General features: G+C 32.8%; 2 protein-coding genes across 3 annotated transcripts; both read left to right on the forward strand.

Annotated features, from left to right (window-relative positions):
- The first annotated feature begins 620 nt into the window (after window positions 1-620).
- On the forward strand, window positions 621-5,247 carry ECR1 (E1 C-terminal related 1). Of its 2 annotated transcripts, XM_078292938.1 has the most exons (10): window positions 656-806; window positions 1,498-1,661; window positions 2,019-2,221; window positions 2,883-3,115; window positions 3,424-3,486; window positions 3,588-3,644; window positions 3,795-3,916; window positions 4,165-4,282; window positions 4,783-5,100; window positions 5,131-5,247. In XM_078292938.1, the coding sequence occupies exons 1-9, from the start codon at window positions 708-710 to the stop codon at window positions 5,062-5,064; spliced, it is 1,341 nt and encodes a 446-aa protein (XP_078149064.1). In that variant the 5' UTR covers window positions 656-707; the 3' UTR covers window positions 5,065-5,100; window positions 5,131-5,247. The 2 variants fall into 2 exon arrangements, with proteins under 2 accessions (XP_078149063.1, XP_078149064.1); XM_078292937.1 differs by having other exon boundaries at window positions 621-806; window positions 4,783-5,247.
- Window positions 5,248-10,995: 5,748 nt separating this feature from the next.
- Window positions 10,996-14,050, forward strand: LOC144544378 (uncharacterized). The gene is made up of 6 exons (XM_078292883.1): window positions 10,996-11,159; window positions 11,245-11,454; window positions 12,684-12,971; window positions 13,092-13,253; window positions 13,366-13,449; window positions 13,704-14,050. Exons 1-6 carry the CDS (start codon window positions 11,130-11,132, stop codon window positions 13,809-13,811), a joined length of 882 nt encoding a protein of 293 aa, XP_078149009.1. The 5' UTR covers window positions 10,996-11,129; the 3' UTR covers window positions 13,812-14,050.
- The last annotated feature ends 4,896 nt before the right edge of the window (window positions 14,051-18,946 follow it).

Consider the following 18,946-nt stretch of genomic DNA (forward strand, 5'->3'; position numbering starts at 1 on the left):
ATTCAAGAGGGATTGATGGGTATTAAGGCCCAAATGAGGCCCAATTCGGACAAGGTATTATGCATGATGGGGCTGATTAGGATATTCAACAAATTCAATTCTGCGCTAACCATTCAAATTCTATACAAAACCTGAAATAGAGAGAGACTCGCACTCGGATAATCCAGTAATCTCCTATGGAGCTTAAATTGCTTAATACATTTTACATTTTGAAACCGTTAAAAAAAATTATTTTTTCTTTTCTTTTTTATTATTAAGAACGGGGTTTTATATTGAAGGTGGATACAGATATGGTGTTAACATTATCCTCTCCGTTTACACCCTTATTATAAAGGCTTTTCGACTTCTGTACAAGTTTACTTTTGTCATTCATATTTATGAGAATATTCCAAAGTTAAAAGCAACACAAAGTAGGACCAACGGGAGCCCGGTGATCCTCGAACAGAATTTGGTTTGGTGGATACCTAAGCCGTTTGATTAACGGGTTCACATTTCCCAAATCCGTTAATCTAATTTAACCCCTTAATCGGACGGTAGAGCATCTGTAGGACCGGATCAGTATTTGGTCCAATGAGGACTTGATCCCCCATTCCTTAAAGGGAATTCCCTATTTCTTTTAGCTTATTTTTTTTTTCTTTTTTCTTTAAATCAAAGCTTAATTTAGTCTTTACTCCGGTGCCTGCGTACGAGAGAGAGGGAGAAGAATAATGGCCGAGGTAGCAACTGAAGGAAGATGGAAAGATGTCGACAGGTTGCTATCTCGCCATGGCAACCTCGTCGCTGCTGGATTCGATCCCCGTCCCAATGTCAGCTCTCTTTCCCTTTTCTTCTTCGCTCTCCGCTCTCCCCCCATTGATATCTAATTAGAGGGTTTAGGGTTTATAGCATCCAAATTTTTGGTTGAATCCGTGAATCAAATTGTCTTCATTTCTAGAGTATGGTAGTTTGTGTGTGAATTTTTTGCTCTGGTATGGATAATCAAACCTAAATAAAAAAATTCAAAGACCTCGGTGTGAAAATGGCTATGAGAAGTTGAGAACATATGAACTGGGTGGGTGATCATATTTAAAAAGTATAATTAGAGCTTATAAGAAGAAACTAAAATATATGGTACTTCTCTGATTTGGCTGTTATTTGGATTTTGGAGTTTGGTTGGTTCGGTATTGATCTGGTAGTACTTTTAGTGTACAATTTTGTTAGGTAAATGCACACTCCTGGGCCAATTCAGAATTCATTTTGTGAAATATTTTATGCTTATTTTCTCGGATTTACATATGCAAAACATATCACTGTCAAGATGGAAACCTGTATCAAAATTATTTTGATTTCAAATAATAAATAAATTCTATAGGAAAAATTCCATTATAATTTTATCAATTTGCAAGACAAGAATTAGGGTTGGATTTGCTTGCACTATATATATCAAAGAGCATATAATAAGGGTGTATGTGGTGCATCAATTACACTAAAAAACCTTAAAATGACAAAATAATGCAGTTGAGAGAGGATATAGGAGAGTATGTAAAAGTACTAGTGGTTGGAGCTGGTGGTCTTGGCTGTGAATTACTGAAAGACCTTGCTCTTTCTGGTTTCAAAAACATCGATGTCATTGACATGGATACCATTGAGGTCTCCAATCTAAATCGTCAATTCCTCTTCAGGTATAACTTTCTTTCTTCCTTTTCTCTTTTGTTTTGAGGAAGTTTCAAGTTAAAATTAATTTGAGTACCAATGTTTTGAGGTTATTTTGATTTGGTCCTGGATGAGTTGTGTCAAGTGTAGACATACTGCCTTGTTCTAGCACTGGAAAAAACTGTTTCAACAAGGTCGTTAGTTTGGTAACAGGGATTAAATAAGTTGGCCTATAAGGTTCTTAACAAGAAACTCAAATTTTTTAAAATAATAAATTTGTGATATGGTCTGTACTAAATCCATACTGGTCCATACCACCTGTTCAATAGCTACTGCAGTTCATTGTTTTATGGTTATGTGCTCCTGATTTTCTATTGTAACAACAGGCTTCAAGATGTGGGGAAGTCGAAGGCTGAGGTAGCTGCAAAACGGGTAATGGAACGGGTCAGTGGTGTCAATATTGTACCACACTTTGGGAGAATAGAAGACAAAGAACTCGACTTCTATAGCAACTTTGACATAATTGTGCTGGGCCTTGATTCAATTGAGGCTAGGAGTTATATAAATTCGGTTGCTTGTGGTTTTCTTGGTAATTTATAGTCCATTCTCATTACTTATATAATAAATCCTACCAGGATAAAATTTGATGTTGTATCTGATTTTTTTATCTTTTATTTACTTGTTTGGTGTTTAGTGGGGTTAGGATAAACTAAGCTACAATTGACTAACTTTAGGAAAAGAAAGGCATAAGTTGTGCAATTAAGCAGTGGCCAAGCAAAAGTGGAGTATAGTCATCCTTAACTGTGAAGTTGGGTCTAGTTGCGATTAATTGGATTAAGTTAACGCTCATGTTAGGGTTTGTTACAGCTTAAATAGTTAAAGTGTCTTAATTGCAAATTGAGTCGTGCATTCTTTCCTTCATGTGATTGAGAGTTACTTGAAAGCTTAATTGCAGAATTGAGGTTTAGTTGGTTGAACTGTGCCGAGGACAGGTAAGGGCTGAATTGCACAATTAGGGTTTGTGAGGCTAAATTAGGCTAACTTGTGCATGCAAAATGAGCTATAATTGGCTTGATGTTTAATTGGGTTAAATGTGACTTAAGTGAACAAACTATTGGCAAAATGTCTGCATACTCAGTTTAATTTGCAGACCTTTCTTAAAAGAAGCAGTGATATTGAATACTATTCACATTGAAAGTTTTCCATTTTTTTTCCTAATTTTAGTTCCTCAATGGTTCTTACATTGCCAGAGTATGATGCTGATGACAACCCAGTACCAGAGACAGTGAAGCCGATGGTAGATGGTGGTACTGAGGGATTCAAGGGGCATGCTAGAGTGATTATGCCTGGTACCACCCCATGTTTTGAGTGCAACATATGGCTATTCCCACCTCAGGTCAAGTTTCCTCTGTGTACACTTGCGGAGACGCCTAGAACCCCTGCACATTGTATCGAGTACGCCCATCTCATCAAATGGGATGAGGTATGTTACCTTATCTTTCAACTGTGTTTTCAACTCAAAATTTAACCCTTTTTTTTTTAAATTATCTTGGCAACCAATTTGGATACATTGTCCCTTCATGTTCTGTGTTTCATCCACAAGGCCTCTTTAGAAACTAATAATATGATTGCAAAACCAGTCAAAAAATCATAACTAAACACATTTCTACTGTTAAGCACCCAAAATATTGGTAATAATCAGAAAATCATCATAATATTGTTTTTGGTTAATTTTGAAGCTTGATAGAAGCCTTAATTATGAAATTTGAATTTTTTGCTTCTATTATTCAGGCGCATAGTGGGAAAGCTTTTGATGCTGACAATCCTGATCACATGCAGTGGGTCTATGATGAGGTCCCTTTATTTTTACCATTTTTGTGATTTTAATTATTGAATTCACTGTTACTCATTTATCCATTCTTGCTTCTAATTCAAGTTATGTTCTTGTCATACAGGCCTTAAAGAGGGCTGAGCTTTTCGGCATTCCTGGAGTAACCTATTCGTTGACCCAGGTACACCAAACTTATTTTCGGATGCTAGTTTTATTTTCTGTCGTGTACAGCTGTGCACTTCCGGTACTTCTTCATAGGTACCAGTGCTTAACTAAACCGGTACTTTTCAGTTCAAGGACTGAAATGCTTGCTTGAATTGCTTATAAACAGGGAGTCGTTAAGAATATAATACCTGCCATAGCTTCTACCAATGCAATTGTATCAGCTGCATGTGCGTTGGAAGCTTTGAAGATTGTCTCTGGCTGTAGCAAAACTTTATCCAATTACATGACGTAAGTGTTTTTCTATTTTTGGAACTTGTATGAGATGACTTGTTGAAGCCCCACAAATTTGAAGAAAAACAATTTTCTCCTGCCTTGGCCCGTACTACCCTGTATGTACTGGTAATGCACTAGTATTGGACCTTATTGGACAGAATTGTGATTTAGTTCTCTGAATCTGCGACAGCAATTGAATATCTTGTATTATTTCCAAGAGGTTTCCTTTTTATTTTCTTACGTCAATGATACTGTTATTTTAGGTACAATGGTCAAGAAGGAGCTCATATAAAAGTAACAGATTTCTTTAGAGAGACAGATTGCCTGGTATGTGGGCCCGGTACTCTCATTGAGATTGAACCTTCTGTCACTCTTGCTGAGGTAAAATTGTTCTTGTTATTGTTTATTAAAGGAAAACTAACCTTGCAAAAACTTGAAGAGATCATGCAACTTTATAAAGCATGGGAATTTCCTGTCTTTTTAAACTTTGTTTCCATCTTCTCCATAATTTCCCATACTGCCCCTCACTCGAGTAAGTTGGAAACGAGTATTCTATCTTGTTACTGCTAGAGAATAAGTCGGGGAGACACAGGGGTGTGTGTTTTCTATTTAATGGTGCTACACAAGATATCTTGACCTCCTGAATTACCAAAATATCGGAATTTTCATATCAAAGAAAATGACCACCTGAGACTACTTTTTATTATATATTCCTCTATAGGATCAGATATATCTTCTCAATTTAGTATCGGATTTCTGTGGTACTATGACTTCTTTGATCTTTGGAATAGTTGTTTGGTAGTTCTGGAGTCATTCTTCATATTATGTAGGTACCTTTTTAAACATACTGTGGTGTTTATGCTAATTTTTTTGCACTTCAGTTCATAGAAAAATTGGAGAAACACCCTGATGTACTCATGTCAAAAGCCAGTGTCACTCATAGAGGCAACAATCTTTACATGCAAGCACCTCCAGTTCTAGAGGAGATGACACGCTCTAACCTCAATCTTGCATTGTACGACCTACTTGGCAAGGTGGCAAAAGATACAGTACACGTGAGCGGCATGACAGAGAAGAATGGAAAGAGGAGCTCCTCTCTTAGGAAATTGCGGGTTTCTTTCAAAGGGGTCAGTCCAGGACCCATTGACATGGATACCCGATGATTTGTGCTAGAGAAAATACAACCAATTTTTGAAAATAACTTTATGGGTTCTGAATATATCAAAAAAAACTTTATGGGTTCTGGAATTGAATGCCTTGTAACTCTAGCAAATTTTCACTTTTTATATATTTCCATCTACAGTAGTACAGTCTATCAACTTGGGTATTTTGATGGGATTGGTTTTTATTCAAGTAGTTTTGTTAATGAGATGGTGATTGATACAGCTTGAAGTGTTTTCAGCAGATGTCAAATGCTGACGAGCATATATCAAGGAATTTTTTTTTTAGAAACCATAAATAAAACAATAAATTTTATTAAATCAACTTGATTGTTTTGTTTTTCTTATCAAAATCATATGAACCGAGATGTTATTTTCGGTCCCAGTTGTTTTCACATATTTCAAAAAAAAAATACATTGAAAAATTTTGAAAATATTTAGGACCGAATTGTCATTTCGGTTCTAAAAGAAAAATTTTGGACCCAAATAACATTTCAGTTCTTATGATTTTGTAAAAAACAAAATAATCATGTTGGTTTCATAAAAATCTTTTTTAAAATTATGGTTTATAAAAAAATTCTACATCAAGCAAAGAAAGAAACGACCTTGTTCTTTTCTTATTAACTTTTATCAATGTCATCCTCCAAGCCAAGCCAATTAAGGGAGTAAACTATTTACTCCTTGTAAGTCGGGGGCCGGATCCTCCTTGTAAGTCGGGGGCTCGGATCCCCTAAAGTAACTCAATCTTTGGATTTTAAATTGAGACTGTCCGATTCGAATTCAATATTCTAGATTGTTTCGCGATTCGAATTCATCTCTTGAGATGTGTGTGCTCTACTTTGGATAGATTATCACGAATTCGAATCGGACGGTCCCGATCCAAAACTCAAAGGTTGGGTTACTTTACTGGATCTGAACTCATAAGTCGGTCAGTATTCCATATTTCTACCGTTATGCAAGAAGAATAGTACCAGCAAAGCAGGAGAGTCATAGCCTGGGGTGACCCCTAGAAACTGCTTTAGTGGTTCTCCATGCACCCAGAAGACTGCTGCTGTTGCTTTCTTTATCTGACATGAAGCTATGTCTTACCGTGGCAACAAATCCACCGGCCTGAGAAAATGTGCCATGAAGCTATGGAGAATACACAATGAGCAGACACGTGGCAAAATGTTAAGTTCACAGTTACTGGCTACATTATCTGCTTATTTAGAATATGACACCCAGATTCCAGATCAGGCATAATAATCTTTGCAATACGGGAACTAAATTTTAATCGGTGGCCTCTGGGAACAAATTGCTGAGAATGATCTTAATCTCTGTTAAGTAACTGATATTTAGTAAGATTAAGCGACTAAAAAAGTTAAAAGAGGTGAAAGAAAGTTTAAAGACATTTAATCCAACAATCCCGATCACGATTAAAATAAAAAATGTGGGAATATGTCAGGAATAAATAAGCAAAGGATATTGTCATATTGGTAAATGATTTGTTTACCGAGTTATACCTAGCTAGTTGCATTTAAAAGAGCACACATATTCATGAGTTAGGATGACTTTAAAGCCAACTAGTAGTTTCAAGATTGATAATAATAAAACTGTGCATGGTAATCTTCTGATTATTTATTTAATTGCATAAATTGTTTTTAATGATGATAAGGCTTATGTATGCAATATTTCGAGAAGTATTATTAAATTAGTAATTTATATTTTTAAACATTGAGATGATCAAATACAAATATTTTGGTTATATTTTATGATATTATGAACATATCCTAATTTAAAGTAGTATGTACATATTTTTTTCTATTTATGCAAACTATATTATATTCATTCATTTTATTCAATTGATTATTCATTCTTCATTAGTTATTTGTTAATCTTAACGAATATGACTAATGTTTAATAATAAAGATAAAGTTTGTATAATGCTAACTCTCAATTGCCATCTATAGTCCCAGGCTGAAAAAGTAATAACATTTTTTTATATATATTTTTAAATTAATGGTATAGATTTAACAAAAACTATTATTATTTCATACTTGACTAATGTGGTGTAAATATTAAAAAAAATTAAATATAGAGGATTAATAATGCGAATGATCGCCATAAGTTATACAAAATATATAAATAAATTAATAGACAATCTAATTAGTAATAAAACACAAATTAAAAAATTAATTACATAAAAATGTACGTATGAAATTATCAAAATACAATTAAAATATTCCAACCAGAAGATATCTACCAATGACAGATTTATTTATACCAACTACAAATCTAAAATTGTTAGTACAATAAAAATTAAATAATGAAATATTAGGTTCCTGTTTTTAATTTTACATTGAATTAACTAGGAATGATCATTATATTAACTAGTGGCAAAAAATCTTGAATTGTTTTTTTTTTCAGGAAAAAAATTTAATCAACTTGGTCCAATTGGGTGCATAAACCAGATTTAAAAGACATGTTGACAATTAAAAGGGTGACCCAATTTGTGTTGTAACACCATCAATACAATACAAATTTTAATATATTAACTTGTAAATACAACATTTTAAAATATGTACTTTTTTAGAAATTTCAAAATATAATTTTTTTCAGTTGTCTCCAACATCATATCACAAAATATTATTGTAATTAACATTTGCATTTTCATTTTTGTAAGTGCTACTAAAATAACGAGATTCTATTTATGTACACCAACATATTCGAAATGTATTTCTCCTGAGTGTTCATCACAAATATTAGTAACGTTCAATTTTAAATAATTTTAATATTCGCTATTGGTGATATGCTGGGAGACCAAAAGTGATTCTAGTTTAATACCAGAAACAACAAAAGTACCAACAAGCATAGTTACAAGATTCACGAATTAAATTCAAATAATTCATTTTTTTTTTGTGATGCCGAACCGAACACTGAATTATTTGGTTGACCGAATTTTTACCGAATTAAACCTGAATAATTTGTGAATTTTTACCGAATTTTTACCGAATTAAACTCTTTTTACCTGATATATGTCTCAGGAGGAAAGGCCAAACTGGGCCATCAATATATTCAGAGGGATCAAAGTATACAGGCTCACCAACTGCCCAATTTAGCTAGACTACAAAGAGTTGCTTATGTAATTTACATACTCACTCTCTGAGTGTTGCTTGCTTAATCATGTAATATCGTTGTACTGAATGTTCATGATCTAATCTAAAGCCTACGAGCGTTTTACCAAAAATAAATAAAAAACCTCATTCCCTATGGACTATCAAGTAATATATATAATGGAATACAAAACTGATCAATAATTGTATATGTATATGGTAAACATCAGCATTTGGAGAATTTTTATTTATAGATAATATTATAAAATAAGAGAGAAAAAGAAAAATAGTATTTCAGTTTTTCAATACATAGAACGGTAGAATTTTAAATTGGTCAAAGTACGTTCTTCTTATAAAAAAAATATTTATATTCTTTTGTTCATCTGTATGGAAATAAATCGATTGTTATTCTCAAGGAATAACTGGAACCTGTTATTCAGATCTTAACCGTTGATCTTCCTTGAAATTTATATATAAAAAAATATTTGTTGAGATTCGCATATAAAAAACTTTAAAAACGATTGGAATCTGAATAACAGGTTGCTGGTATTCCTTTGGAATAACAGCAGATTTATTTCCCATCTGTATACTCTTCTTTTGGTTAAGCAAGGAACCGGTCTTGGTTAAACAAGGAATCGGTCTGTGAATTGATTTGACAAGTGTATTGACTACCTGATATTCCAAAAAAAATTAAAAAATAATAAGACTATTGACCAATTAAAAAATTACGCGTCCTTGCATTGATTTGACAGTTAACAGAGGATTAAGTAGTTTTTTTTTTTAAACCTTGATGGATAGAGCCGAAATTTTAAAAAATACCATTTTATTAAAATTAATAAACCAAAACACCAAATTGGACTGGAATTGTTAAATTTCGCATGGCCGCTGCGAGGGGAAGCGGGCGCTTATTTGGGCCTCTTCTGGGCCCAGCGGGCTGGGCCGCTTTGGGGCCAGTGGCCACATTGATTTTGTTTTTTTTTTTTCTTTTCTTTTCTTTTTTGGAAAACAGAATTTTTATTTTTATTTTTATTGTTTGTATTAAAATATTAGAAATGTTGAATATATTTCTTTGAAAATAGATGAAATACAATATAATTTGATTTATTAGAAAGACTGCAACAAATAACCCGGATCAATATTTTTCAGGCCGGATTTTTCGCGGCTGTAAGAAAAATTAATATATTTCTTTATGTGTTATTGGAAAATAATAAAAATACTTAGATTCTGAGTTATTGATCCCGGTTCAAAAGTCACTTCTAGGTAATCCAGTAAATATTGTGATCTTTCTAATACATTTAATTTATAAAAAGTTATATCTATTTTGAGAATTATTTTTGAAAAACAATCATTAAATAAATTAAAGTTTTTATTTTTTTTCAAAAATAGATACAACTTTTTAAAAATTAAATGTACTAGAAGGATCATAATATTTTTTGTATTAACTAGAAGTGAATTTTGAACGGGATCAATAACTCAGAATCTAAGTATTTTTATTATTTTCCAATAACACATAAAGAAATATATTAATTTTTCTTACGGCTGTGAAAAATCCGGCATGAAAAATATTGATCCGGGTTATTTATTGCAGTCTTTCTAATAAATCAAATTATATTGTATTTCATCTATTTTCAAAGAAATATATTCAACATTTCTAATATGTTAATACAAAAAAAAAGAAATTCTATTTCCAAAAAAGAAGAAAAAAAAATTAGTGTGACCGCTGGCCCTCAAAGCGGCCCAGTCCGCTGGGCCCAGAAACGGCCCAAATAAGTGCCCGCTTTCCCCCGAAGCGGCCCGGTTCCAAGTGCCTGCTTTCCCGGGAAGCGGCCATGCGAAAAATATAATTTCCAACCGAAATTGGTGTTTTGGTTTAATAATTTAAAAAAAATGGTATTTTTAAAAATTTCGGTGGATAAAGGATTAAGTATTATCAACCATTGTTGTAAAAAACAATTGTTTAGTCTGACTAATTGACCGATTAGTTATTGATGGTAATTAAATCGTTAAGAATTGTCCGCTTTCGTTTATACAACTAATTAGTTGGTCATTTATATTTTTTTTTTCTACATTTATATGTTATATACTTATATGTATTATACTTTGTCTTATTTTATCTATTTTTTTTTAAATAATAATTTCATAAAATTTTATTAATTAAGTTAAAATAAATTTATTTGATAAGTTTGATGTGTTAAATTAATCATTTTTAATAATTATAAGTATATGTATATAACTTTAATTAAAACACAAAATTATCCATAAAATTATAATTAATTAGCTGCATATTAATTAATTTAACAAAGAAAACGGTCTCCAAACACATACCATTATCTACAACACTGTTATCTCCAAACATATTAATTAATTACCATTCCGTCCATCCGACAAACATTATCTACAACACTGTTATCAACAAAGAAAACGGTCTCCAAAGTTGGAAAAAAGAAAACCTTTGAATTGGTAGAATATTTACCGATATAAAATTTGAAGTGGTAAAAAGTCTATCAATTCAATTCTTTTATGCATCGACAAAACGAGATACTTTGTTTGCTCTTTTATTTTATAATAATTTTTATAAATATAAAATTCTCCAGCATTTTCTACCCAACAAAGTGTGGCACAAGACTCCAAACTGGATACTAAAGTTGCTACCAAAGTAACTCTGGTTCAAATTGTGTAAATAAAATAGTATTAATAAATAACAAATGGCCTTGGTTATTCTCAGTACCTACCCAAATTTGACCACAAGCTCTATTCAACCAGTGGTGAGAGTGTACAATTTGGAGACTTCCACCAATAAATTCCACATGAAAACTTCTCTAGCAATTCCGCAATCAATATGTTACCTCCAACTCATCAATGTTTATTCAATATGTATATGGGTCTATATAATTCATCAATGTTTCTCCAATCAATTGGGACAGCAACAACTACACACTTTTAAAAGCACCACACATATATCAGGTGTTTGTTAAAATGCCTCAACGAGCTATCAAGTATGCAGTGGTCTGTACTTCTCTCAACAACTCCTCTTTCCATAGTAATATGTACATCTTGACTATACTATGAACATTTCTTTTGTACAACTCAGGTAGATGCATTCACTGCTGAGGCTTTCAAGGGAAACCCGGCAGCAGTGTGTCTGTTGGAAGAGAATGCTGAGGTGGACAAAAAATGGATGCTATCGGTTGCCAAAGAGTTTAACACTCCTATCACTGCCTTCCTTTCTCGACACGTTTCAGATGCACATGATGATGATTCTCCTTGGTTTCGTATATGGTGGTGTACCCCAGCTGTTGAGGTATCTTAAGCAAAATACTTATATATCGAGTAAGGCTTAGGTGCTATGGATAGCATAAGATCTTCCGTGCTACGGTTTAAAAAATCTATTGTATAAATTTCAAACTTCAATCTAAGTATTTCAATAAATTGGTTATATAGTGAACTTGTAGAATACCAATTTTTACTATTTTTGGAAAAAAAATTTTACTATTTTTTTATGATTTATGATTTTATGAGCATCAGCACCATCTCCACTAGCTTCATCCCCTTCATCACCCATTGTCAGATAAGTTGCCCCATAAGCCACCTCCTGCAGGGGGATGTTCTTCATCTCTCCAGGAATCCAGTTTTGAGTTGCAAGAGCAATCCCTTCTTTAACATTGCCTAGCCAATATTGAAGAACAAATATATTGAGAAAAATCAAGTTTCTATTCATTTTAACAGATGCACCAGTACAGCAGATTTCATTCCTGTATTTCCATAAAGTCAAACATACAACACTAACCACTATCAGAAAAACATTTGTAAGTATCCCTGAAAGTCAAAGCATACTGTACTGTATAATTGAATGAAGACCCGGTAGGTATTGAAATTTGAAACTTCTACAACTACCAGTACAACTACCCATCCTGAGCAATCCCTTTAACATTTCTAAGTATCCCTCCAATATACCTATGAAACTTTCATTCAGCTTTCACTGAATGCTTTGTGTGCACCGAGAGATTAATGTTATGTATTAATTGGAGCCATCAAGAAAGAACACGATGCACATGTTATAGTTCAATGATGAACCACCGACCCCGGAGAAGCCTCTACATGGTTAGAGGCTAACCGGTGTTTACTCACTGTAGAGATTCCACTGAGTTGCCTGTGTGATATCACTATCCCTGTGTATCTTGTCGGGGTTCAGGATGTAAACACCTAGATCACCATGCCGGTGAATTTCTATGATAACATGAAGTAGGAGAAGAAACCAGAACTACTACCAGGCCATACCATTGAAATTCAACTCTTGTCTTCATCTCTCTTTTGCGTGCACCATGAACCAAAGGGGAGGATCTGCCTCTCTTTGAGAAACACTGGTCAGGGCAATTAAGCCAGGTATTTTAGGGAAGAAATGCCATCATGCATCTTGCATGATACTGGTATATACCAGCTGGAATATAATGTTACTGAGCCCCATTATTGTCTTTGTACAATTAACATATATTGTACTATATACTGCAATAACACTTTGCTTCTTCCTAGGTTAATCTCTGTGGGCATGGAACAGTAGCAGCAACACATTTCCTGTTCACATCAGACCTTGTAAAACATGATATCATCAACTTTGTTGCAAATATTGGAACTGTAACTGCCAAGAAAATATCTAAAGCAGATTTTACATTGAAAGATGGTGACGAGAAGTTCTTTGTTGAATTAGACTTCCCTGTAGTTCCTATGGTTGAAGGTGATGTACTTAAAACATCACTTCATGAGACTCTGAATGGCGTGTCTGTTGTTAGTTTTCAGAAAACATCTGCTGGTGACCTTTTGGTACTTCGATTTATGCTATTTATACTTTATAGTTGCTTCGATTTCCTATATTTTTGTACTTCTATTGTTCTTGTCAGTTGATTAGATGATTAAGCATTATCTTGGAATTTTATTTCTCAGATAGAGCTCTCTTCAGGAAAAGAAGTTGCGATGCTGCAACCAAATTTTGAGGAAATTAAGAAATGTGAGGAAAGAGCAGTTATAGTCACAGGACCAGCTCCTGCCGGGTCAGAATTTGACTTTTTCACCCGAGTCTTCTGCCCCAAATTTGGATTTGATGAGGTCTTACTTCTGTTTTGGATATATAATTTATCTGTCTTTCAATTTTATGGCTGTGCACTTAGATCTATGCTGTCATGCGTTCAGTATTTAATCTCTGTTATTCTCCATGTAGGACCATGTGTGTGGGAGTGTGCACTGTGCCCTGGCGCCATTGTGGAAAAAAAAGCTGAATAAGCAAAGTTTTACTTCTTTCATGGTACTCCATTCATTAACTGTCTAACTTGTGTATTACTTCATATGATAATTTATAATGGGGTTGGACTATATAAATTATTCCAAAAAAATAAAATTCAATTAAATTTTAGTATACATAACTAAAATTTTAAAATCATATGATACAATGGCTTTAGATCCGCCCCTGCATATGTTACAATGGGGTATATTCATCAAAATGTCACCCAAACTTTGAAATATGTACTGGATGTATTTATCATAATTTTGTATTTTCAGGCTTCACCAAGGAGTGGTGTTTTGTATGTGGAATTGGATGAGAAATCTCAGAGAGTGCGCATCCGTGGTGAGGCAGTGACTGTTATGCTTGGAACCCTGCTTGTTTAATGATTCTAATTTACCCAGTTTTTTCTAAGACAAGTTGGATAATTGTTGCCCCAATAATTCATAGTTCTGGTAATGGGGATTAGTTTATTATTTTCTGATTAATGTTTCTGAAATAATTGCATATTTTGTCAACATGTTAATCAAGAGGTTATGAGTTGCATAATGCCCCATTGGGCATCTCTTATCAAACTTGGAACCATTATTCCTTTATAACTCATTTAAGTTTGTGGAGGTTAACATGTGTTGGCTTGTGTGGTACATAAATGTACCGAATTACTGTTCTGTTAAGAGTTTAATTTGAATGCATATATAACTGTGTTTATCCCAAAATTAGTAGTGTCTGGAATCTAGCATGTAGTACTACTAAACCACTAATTAGCTTCCTAAGACCCAACTAACAAAAGATGCGTTAAAGAAGTGTCAGGTATATTTTTTTCACTTGTTTCTCAAGATAAATCACTTTTTGCTTCTTTGCTGCTGGTCCTTGGGGTGCAAATTATATACCAAAAAAAAAAAAAAAAAAAATCAATTTTAGAGTAATATAGTAATATTAGTTGATCCGTCAAAAAAATAGTTGGGTTGGTTATCTGGGATTATGTTTATTACAACTGCAAAAAAATAATAAATGTCTCCTCACAATTGGTATACGGTTCTCTTAAAAAAAAAATTAACACTAAAACAACAAATTGAAAGTAATATATGAGAACAAGAATCTGTTTAATAATCTTTCTTCTCCCTTTGTGAACATCACATCTCTTCTTCCCCACAGCAGGGGATTTCTTATAAATAGGCCCATCAATTTTGCTAATCGTACCAATGTTTGTTCAATGTCACATCCTAGGCTGCTGCTTACTAATCTCTTCTTTCTTGTCTCAACTTTTCTTCTACCTTTGTGGTCTTCACACCTCTTTCTCCCTTGCATGGGTCTGTTTGCACACACACCGTCATCTCCAAGGGCAATTTCATAAATATTTTCAATTGGAGTCGTTTTGTGAGATGTATCAGTTTCAGGCATGTATTTGAGGCCAAGATTTACCAATATATGCTTGTCAAATAAACACATTTGTCGATTCTCACTCCAACCTGTTTATCATAAACAACATCTTCTTCAAGTTTTAGTTTTTTTGAAAGATGGAAGAATATGACACCCAAATTACAGATGAGGCATAAGAATCTTTGGCTCTTTGCAATATGGGAACTAAATTTAATCGGTGGCCTCTATAAACAATTTTTTTTCTCTAATGCAACAATGATGGCTTAGAAATCGTTTCCAACAAATGGAAATCCATAAGAGAACAAGATGCAAAATATAGATAATCTTATTCAAATTAAAATGTTGGAATATGTCATAATTAAGCAATGCATAGTGGTTATAAATTATTGTTCACGGAATTATAACTAGATAGGAGGCAAACATATTCATGAGTTGCGATGACTTTCAAGCCAACTAATAGTTTATAACTAGGTATAAAGCTACGTACAAAAATAACTTAATATTAGTTTACTAAGGATAAGAACAAGAGTAATATATTGCATATTAAATTAAAATTGTACAAGATAATATTTTTAACATTTATTTAATTGCATAAATTGTTTATATGTTGTTAAGTTTAAAGTGTCAGGTAATTGTTAACGTAAAGTGAAGCAGTGGTGCATTGACGTCCACCAATGCCAAAAACACATTCTTGACCAATAACGATACTCATCTGGTGTGAAACCAACAATCACGCCAGAAACAAATAATATTTCAAAGTGCATATACCTATTTTTAAAACATAAAAATACTTGTCAAAACAAACAAAATTTGCAAATAAAAGTACTAAATAAAATAAAAAATATTAAACAATTAGCATACTTGTTGCAGCAAAACAAACATCTATGGATCTCTTTGGATGCCACACATGCCACTACAATTTCACACATCGCAAAATAAGCACATAGATTTACTTTTGTAAATTTAAAATTAAAAGTATTAGTACAATAAAACTAAAATAATAATAAAAAATTAATTTTTACTTTTAAGTTTACCTAAAATAAATTAGGTATGATAATTATATTAATTAATAATAAAAAACAAGGATGACAATTTTATTAATGGAAAAATATTTCAAATTTAAAAGTATGTACAATAAAACTAAAATAAAAAAAAAACTAATTTTTTACTTTTAAGTTTACCTAAACTGAATTAGGTATGGTAATTATATTAATTAATAAAAAAAGGTAGAATGACAATTTTATTCATGGAAAGTATTTCAATACAATAAAAATATTCATATATTGACTATATTGTTATAATAATTAAAATATACACTACTCTTTTATAAATTTGAAAAATATTAACTTTATTCAGTTATCTCCAACATCACAAAATAATATCATAATTAACATTCGCGTGTTCATTTGTGCAAGGTGTGTTATTAAAATAGTGAGATTCTATATATGTACACCAACACAATTCAAATGGTATGATTTAGCACACATTTGGTGTTTTAACAAGTGGATTTTTTGTCGCTTTATACCAAGTGTCCATCATGAGTATTATTAGTAACGATCAATTTTAAACACTTTTAATATACACTGCTAGTCATTGTTTTTAAATGTAGTTTTGTTTATCCATATAGAAGACCACTGCATATATACCACATATGCTGTATATGGTTGTATATGTAGATTTATATATACATATTCTTTCATTAAATATTAAATATGACACTTTCATTTAAATATTTAACATTTAATATACTTTAATCCGATCAAATATTAAATATGACACTTGTCAAATAACATATAAAACATACTACTTGTGCTTAGATTATGTCATTAATATTTGATCAAATATTTGGATCATTTATATGAAATATATTTGAATCTTTATTCACATACAAGTGACATTTCTCACCTATTAATACTATATTGGGCCATCTAAATCAAATATTGAATATTGAGCCATCTAATCACACATTACTTGCTCTATAAAAAAAACAAAACAATTGAGCCATCTATGCCACCTGAAGCGTCAAACCTCTCTCCCTTCGCAAAGGAGTTCGGATCCAGCGAAGTAACCCAATCTTTGGGTTTTAAATTGAGACCATTCGATTCGAATTCGTGATAATCTATCCAAAATGGAGCGCACACATCTCAAAAGACAAATTCGGATCATGAAGTAATTTCGAACAACGAATTCAAATCGGATGATCTCGATCCAAAACTCAAAGATTGGGTTACTTTAGGAGATCCGGATCCCTCTCAAAGGCTCTCATGCATTTCCTACCAGATACCTGACGAGAGAATCTTTTATAATTATTGGATCCGGATTGTTCATTTTAACTTTGAACAAATCTCAAAAGCCCAATAATACTACCCCTGCGTTTTCAAAAGCCCAATAATACTACCTCGGAACAATTAACAGTGAAAGTTTGCGTCAATCAGAAGATTGAATGTCTCCACAATTAATAAAGTCTCTTGTGCGAATATGCGCAGAGATGGACCAATAAGTCTTTTTTGTCTTCTTCTCCGCATATAAAACACACAAACACCTAAAAGGGGGAAGGTTGAGAAAAGACACGTACCACACAATATGTCATTATAAATATTAAAAGAGAATACTATTTAAGTTTTTTCAAAGGTATATACAAAATTCTTCCTATTTAGAAAGTCTTCGTTATTTTATATTGCAATAGTATAGGAAAACATTAATATTTCCAAACAAATAAAAATTTCCTTAATTTTACAAATAATATGAAATAATAGTTAAATTGTATTCATATTTGTTTTTAATTTTCTGATAAGTATCGGATATTAAATGAAATATACAAATTAAATAAGAAATGAATTTTAATATAAACACAAATACAATTCATATATTAAAATTAATTATCACATATTTCATAAAAATATACACATTGTATATACATTCATATAAATTAACTACATAGTTTTTTCATAACAAATTATAAATCCTGACAAAAGATAAAACATGAATATATATAATTAACTTGTTGGTCAAAATGAATATTATTATTTCCAACTAATCGGAATTTGAATAATTATTCAAATCTGTAATTATATCCACTTTTGGAAATTGTATCCAGTGGTTTGAAAAAACCCAACCGGGTCAGATCCGATCTAGCCAAACCGTGGACTGCTCCTGAACCTTTCCGACCTTAGCTAGATCCCCAGATCAACTCAGACTAACCCTAGGGTCGGATCTAGCAAGAGTTTAGACCAATTTTTTGAATTAGACCTCGTAAACCCGACCCGTCCAAATCCCCAACCCGACTAGCCTTGACCCAGACCAAACCTGATCAGCAAACCCCCAAAAACTCCCCCGAAATCCCTAGAAACAAACCCCCCCCCCCCCATAAATCCCCAGAAGCCCCTAATCTCGACCCGTGCTAATTTTGGACCAAGAGTCTAGCACGAGTTTGGTTCAACTCCCCTAAATAGGACCTGCTAGACCCAACCCAACCGAACCCGTAGATCCGTCAGACCCAAAAACCGCAGGACCTGTGCCTGAACGGATTTGGCCCGAGGGGACCCAAAAACGCACTCAAAGGGAATTCGTATCCTCTGATATATCTCAAACTTTGCGCGACTTTATGGAAAATCCCAACCGTTTAAATACGTTATGCACGAATCTCAAAGCACAAATAATATGACCCCTACCTCACCTCCGAATAGACACCGGACACGTCGGTCACGCAAAAGTTAAGATATGATACGCTTCATCTATAGCATCTGTGTATCGGATTAATTTTTATTTAATATTCATCCGCTGAATCTAATACAACATTGAAGCTTATGTAAGCGCTATTAAATTTATCACCTTAATTAATCCTGCATGATACCATATCATCCTCTTTTGTGTGTGTCGCAAATAAGCCTGTGGGCGTTACCATAGTGACAAATGAAAATTTCGAATTTGGTTCGACGAGATCAAAAATTCATGATTCAGATATAATTCAGATATAGTTTGGAAATAATTCAGTACAACCATAAAGCCAACAAAAAAAAAAAAAAAACCAGCCAAATTTAAGTTGCCATACAAAATTTATATAAGATCTCAAAATTCATTCAAATTGTCTATGACGACATATGCTTCACTTTTTTTGTTTTTTTTGTTGAAGTGGCAAGCT

The sequence above is a fragment of the Carex rostrata genome, chromosome 26, assembly GCF_964058835.1.
Source record: "Carex rostrata chromosome 26, lpCarRost1.2, whole genome shotgun sequence".
Classification (NCBI taxonomy): domain Eukaryota; kingdom Viridiplantae; phylum Streptophyta; class Magnoliopsida; order Poales; family Cyperaceae; genus Carex; species Carex rostrata.

Coding starts and splice junctions, on each gene's coding strand:
- LOC144544378 (XM_078292883.1), top strand. CDS start 11,130: ATGCCTCAACGAGCTATCAAGTATGCAGTG. Junction 11,160..11,244: donor GAGCTATCAAGTATGCAGTG/GTCTGTACTTCT, acceptor TGTACAACTCAG/GTAGATGCATTCACTGCTGA. Junction 13,450..13,703: donor AAAGTTTTACTTCTTTCATG/GTACTCCATTCA, acceptor TTGTATTTTCAG/GCTTCACCAAGGAGTGGTGT.
- ECR1 (XM_078292937.1), top strand. CDS start 708: ATGGCCGAGGTAGCAACTGAAGGAAGATGGAAAGATGTCGACAGGTTG. Junction 807..1,497: donor GATTCGATCCCCGTCCCAAT/GTCAGCTCTCTT, acceptor AAAATAATGCAG/TTGAGAGAGGATATAGGAGA. Junction 3,487..3,587: donor TGCAGTGGGTCTATGATGAG/GTCCCTTTATTT, acceptor CTTGTCATACAG/GCCTTAAAGAGGGCTGAGCT.